We start from the raw sequence: 5,911 nt of genomic DNA on the forward strand, positions 1-5,911 counted from the left end.
CCATGGAAAAGGTTGCTTAGCCTGGTTAACGAAACAAACAAAAAGGTTGAGATCAGTAACTATAGTGATTAAGTTGAGGTTTAGCAGCTCCCACAACAAAGACAGCAATTATTAATAACTTCACATTACAAGGAGAGAACTGGGGCACAGAAAGCTTAAGTGACTTGTCCAAAGTCACACAGCTTATAAGAGCTACAGCTGGCAGTAAAGTGACAGTAACATGAAGAGCCCCTAGACAAACAGGGCCTCTTTTGGTTCGTAACTTACAACTGCAGTCTCAGAGATGGGCGTTCACCTTCCCGAAATTTGACCAGCTTTTCACAAAGGTTTTCAATCAGAGCTTCTTGCTTCTCTGGTTCCAGGATCAAAAGGAGGGATACCACGCTGTTCATCACACTTTCAACATCTACACATGTAAGGATAACAATGATGATACTCTAATACTGAATGTATCTAGTTAAATATGTATTTCCAGTGTTCAAAGACCATTAAACACAAGATACTTTAAAGAGATGTAATCTGGCTACTGTAAAACAGTTCTAGAGGCCACTTTTCCTCCAATGGTGTGCATTATACTAAAATATAGTATACACAAATTCAAACTAAACCAGCTCTGTTGTATAGCTAACACCCAGAAAACAACATGTACGTTTTATTAAAGAAGGACACTATTACCTAAGATTTGGTTTGCAACCACTAAAACAGAAGACTGATTTACATGTCTAAATATAAGGTTTAAATTTTTACTAGCACGATATTCAATCATGTGAAAGTTACTGGTTAGGTCTTAGGCTAGGATGCTTTCCCAACTGAAGAAAACTTTGCACATACAAGTAGGAAATGATTTAGAAATAAAAGCTGTCTACTTTCTGGTTGGGTCACTAATTTTCAAGTTAAGATATTAGTCATAAACCAAGTTTGATCTCAAACCTTAACTAGAGATTTCAGGACTCCCAATTTCAAAATTTTCCATTTTAGCTCAATAAACAGGGCATCAGCCAAATAATTAAATAGTTTTTAGATTATATTCCATTTGATATTAATCTAAACATTATGGAAAAGAAGTCCTTCATTTTTTAATTCAGTTCATTTTGAAATTATCCATATTTAGTGTGTACACTAAACAAACATACCATAAACATTCAAAAAACATGCCTGATATAAAAAAAGATGTTTTCTCAAAATAGGCTTACTTCATAGGTACAACAGATTAGAATGAATGGAAAGTATGTGCAAAGATAAGTTTAGAAACAACAGTGCTTAAAAGTTCTAAGGTCTGAAACAAAACAATTCACAAGAAGTTTTAAAAGTAGATTCTTTAAAATTTGTAAAAAATATTACACAAAATTAAAAACAAACCTTTATCATCTTCCTTCAGACATACATCACAGGCTTCAATAATTTGAGCTAAATCTATATGAAGTCCACCTTCTGAGTTCTCTTCTGAAATTTCAGCTCCTTTAGATTTCAGATAAGCTCGAAGTTCAGCAGCCTATAGAATCAAACAAGGTTGCTATATATCTATAAAACTATGAATGAGAAAACACAAGATCTCACACCACTCTGTTCTATTTCTGAAAAAAAATGTAAATGCTGTATTTAACGATGACTTTAAATTATGATCAGGTGCCTCTTCCCTAGCTCATCCATCGCCACCACTCCACAGGTTTTCCCCTACAACAGGACCCAACCCTGTTGGCTATGACACCCAGTGGAGACATATACTTGGATTATCTTTAGAATTTCTCTCATATCACTTATTCCACTGGACTTTCAGTATATAGCAAAAACCTTTCTAATATAACCCAAAGCTTTTTGGGAGGGGGTTGATCTGACTTGGTAAATTCAATTTGTTTTCAAGAAATGAAAATGTATTGCTTTCAGGTATGTATAACATAGCTACTTTAAAAAGTTAGACATTACCCTGGGAACAGAGTAATCATTTGTTAATTAAATGTTTGAGAACCTGACACAGCATTCGAGGGACACAAAGATAAAAAGATAATTAATGCCTTTGAATGTTGAATAAAATATTTCTATCAAATTGAATCTACCATATAATCTTTTAAAATGCAAAATGCATATCAGGACCAGAAAGCACACCTTTGGACCTATAAAAGTATAACTATAGTACTGCACTGAGGTATTTAAACATTTTCTACTCTAATGCATATATAATATTTAATAGCTTGTTCTTTTGAGGGCTTAGTATTTATGGTAGCCAAACATGAATGCAGATGGTATTTAAGGCAATAAAATGAACAACTGAAACCTCAGTTTGCTGTATGGACACCATTAGTAAAATGCATAAGTATCACATTTTCTAAACTCAAATATGTTTGACTACCTAAGAACAGTATATCAAATCTGTAGATTTGATGGTGCTATTCTTTCAGATAACAACAGAGTTAACTTCACATGAATAAGTATTAAAACAAGATTTCATAAAACATTGTTACCACATCAGAGAACCCAAAAATATCGCTGTAAAGTATGCTTCTCTATGAAAAAAAATAAGGATTTTGTTCAGTTTCTGCTTTGTAGACAAAATGTGAACTTTTCTAAGAACTATTCAACCAACAGTTTATTGTTTTTATCTGTCATCCTCACTGGCCACAAGTTGTGGTTGTGGAGTGGTACAAGCAAAGGAAAAGAAATAAGGATTCTGAACTCTATTTAACTCTAGAGAATTTAATCAAAGTTACACTCCTGAAGCAATCACCTATTGACCTAAAAGGAATGGCTAGTATGAAAATGATTACAAAAACAGCGTAACCTAACTAGAAATCACACATTAACACTAAAATATGGTCAACAAAAGTTAACTTCCTGCATCTATGGATACTTTTCTATGCTAAAAAAATATATACCTTTCAGTAACCTAACAGTTAACTATAGATAATGATACCATTACCAATAAAATATGCTTTTTTCCTTGTCCATATTTTTCTGTGCTCAACTCCTTCCCTGCCCTTTCTTTTTAAAAAAATTTTTTCCATTTTCATGTCTGCTTCTTACTTTGGTCTTCAAGGGCAAGGGTCTACATTTTTACCATAGGAAAAATAATCACATCTGCAATTTAAAAGTTAAGAACAGTAATGATGTTTTCTTTTACGGAAAACAAAATTTCCATGTTCGTGGAATAGCAGAAAAATACAAAATGATAATACGTTAAGCCTTCAAGAGTAGTTTTCAGATCTGCGAAATTAACTTAAGAGATCACCAACTACAGTTTAACTTCTGTTACGGGGAAAATGCGAAGCATTAACCATGCATACTAACGAGTAAACCCCAAACAGAAAGTTTAAGAGTACTAGAAAGGTTCACCAGGTGTATGCCTAAAAGTATGAGGGTGGAACTGACGTAATGTTTTCAGGTTACAGACCTCTCACTCTTAAGCACTGAAAATACAAAATATCGTCTATGTATAAAATAAAGGTCACCTGTGCCTTTGTGATACCATACCACCACCATTTTGATCTTTAGTAAAAAATTATTTTTCCCTAGACTGCTTCGTCTAAATATTCGCCACCTCCCACTTCGGATGTGGCTGCGTTTGGGGGACGGAAGCAGATACCATTCCTAAAGAGTCAAAAAGGACTGTGTCGTCAAGGAGTGACTCCGGGCTGAGAGTCGCGACGCCAACCAGGAAGTCGGCCGCGAAGTCTCCGGCCCAAGGCTGGGGCTGCCGGCCACCGGGCTGGGGCAACCCCAGGCCAGAAACGCACGGCCCTGCCTCGCGGCCTCCCCACTGCCGCGCGTGGAGGCGTGAGCTGCGGCTCTCAGCCCTGGAGCCGGCATCGAGGAGCGGCGTCCCGCCGCTCGGCCCCGACTCGGCCCTTCACGCCCCTGAGGACGCCCCCACCCCCGCCTTGGCGGCCCCCGCGGCGCGGGAGCACACCTGATCTTCCTCACTGATGTCGATAAAGGCCGGGACGCTCATGGTGAAGGCCCGGGCGCAACGGACGCTCCACTCGCAAACCACGCCGACCGGAAAAGGGAGCTGGCACTCTTGGTGGCGCCTCACAACCGTTTCCGGGTCACCTTGCTCAGGGCCTTGAGGGGCGGAGTCACCGGGACAGGCGGGGCCGCGGGGGCCAATCCCACCGCGCGCTGTGGCCGAGGCTGGGGACGGAAGGGCGTGCCCTCCGGAGCCGCCTCCGTACGTCGCCTCGCGCTGCTGAAAATGTCACTGGCTCTCGTCTGTATTGCTGCTGCGCTTACTCCTCACTTAGCTCACCTCTCCCTTGAAATTTTAAGACTGTCGGATGAACGAGAATTACTTGTGATCAGAACAGTTGTTCCGTTCCAGCCTGGCCTCCTCTTCCCTTTGCAGGTGTCTCAGGCCGCACTTAAGGCGCCAGCCACTTGGTCCTGCTTCCCTTACAGTCCACCGAAGTTAACCAGCTCTTGGCAGTCTAGAACAGCCTTTGGGGCATACATTTGTTGCTAAACCCGATCATCTTTTTTTTTTTTCCCCCTCAAGTGATAATTTAACCCATTTTTCAGCCTTTATTGAGAACTGGCTTGCAGGCATTGTTCTCTGCTAGGGATAACAGTAGCTTTTAGAAGCTCTCACATGCAGCTTACGTTCCAGTGGGGATACGCAGGACGTAAACGTTGCAAAGTAATTAGAAAGGCAGGCCTGGATGGCATTGTGTTTTACAGCATGGACTCCAGAGTTGTATTCCGTGGGATGGAATACAACATCCCGTGGGACTCTTAATTAATTGCCAAGCCTCTGACAGATTTTGAACAGAAGAGTGAGGAGCTCAAACTTTTTTTTTTCCTTTGGTAAAGGATTGCTCTGGCAGGTGTATTGCAAATCTACCACTTGTGTATTTGGCTTCTTCCATCTAGCACAGTGTTTCCAAGGTTGTTGCATGTATCAGTTCTTCATTACTTTTTATTGCTTAATAATATCTCATTGTTATACATTTTATTTATTCATCAGTAGATGTACATTTGAGTTGTTTCCATTTTCTGACTAGTATGATTAATTCTTCTCTGAACATTTATGCACAAGATTTTGTGGGGACATATGTTTATATTTCTCTTGGGTATATACCTAGGAGTGAAATTATTGGGTTATATGGCAACTTTATGTTTAGCTTTTTGGGGCGCTTTTTTCCAACAAGGCAGCAGCTTTATTTTTAATTGCCTCAAAGAAAGTAACAATCTAAATGTTCAACAGGTGAATGGACAAACAAATTGTTACATATATATGTATATATATATAATCTCCATGTAAGGAAATATTACTCTGCAATAAAAAAGGATGAACTACTGATACATGCAACAATATGGATTAACCTCATAATAATTTTGCTGCACAAAAGAAGCCAGACTTATTTTATGATTCCATTCACATAGAACTCTAGAAAATACAAACTAATCTAATGTGGCAGCACTGTAGATCAGGAGTCCACAGCCCCCAGTCTGTGGACTGTACTAGTCTGTGGCCTGTTAGGAACCAGGACGCACAGCAGGAAGTGAGGGGGGGGGGGGGGGGGGGGGGGGGTGAATGAGTGAAACTTCATGTGTATTTGCAGCTGCTCTCCAGTGCTAGCATCACGGCCTCAGCTCTATCTCAGATCATCAGGCATTAGTTCCTATAGGAATACCCATTCCTGGTGCCAAAAAGGTTGGGGACCGCTGTGTAGGTTGTTGTTGCCTGTGTGAGGAGGACTTGGCAGGAAGGAAGAAGCTTGAGGAAGCTTTTGGGGGTTATGGATATGTTCGTTATCTTGATTGTGGAGATTGTGTCATGGTTGTGTACATATATAAGATTTATCAAGTTGTTCACTTAAAATAAGCAGTTTATTGATATCATGATTATACCTCAGTATAAACAAATGGTAAGCAAAGCAAAGAGAGAGAGAGAGAGAGAGAGAGAGAGAGAGAGAGAGAG

The 5,911-nt window shown here is 39.8% G+C and overlaps 1 protein-coding gene across 1 annotated transcript in view; it reads right to left on the reverse strand.

The window, feature by feature from the left end:
• Positions 1 to 4,042, reverse strand: part of EIF3M (eukaryotic translation initiation factor 3 subunit M) — a 23,030-nt gene extending 18,988 nt beyond the window's left edge. Inside the window, exons 1-3 of the mRNA XM_011362529.2 lie at positions 3,902 to 4,042; positions 1,360 to 1,492; positions 268 to 406 (exon numbers count right to left, since the gene is read on the reverse strand). Coding sequence (XP_011360831.1) covers positions 268 to 406; positions 1,360 to 1,492; positions 3,902 to 3,943 — 314 coding nt within the window. The 5' untranslated portion in view covers positions 3,944 to 4,042. The remainder of the gene's footprint in view (positions 1 to 267; positions 407 to 1,359; positions 1,493 to 3,901) is intronic.
• Positions 4,043 to 5,911: the final 1,869 nt, after the last annotated feature.

This window comes from Pteropus vampyrus, unplaced genomic scaffold (genome assembly GCF_000151845.1).
Source record: "Pteropus vampyrus isolate Shadow unplaced genomic scaffold, Pvam_2.0 Scaffold76, whole genome shotgun sequence".
Classification (NCBI taxonomy): domain Eukaryota; kingdom Metazoa; phylum Chordata; class Mammalia; order Chiroptera; family Pteropodidae; genus Pteropus; species Pteropus vampyrus.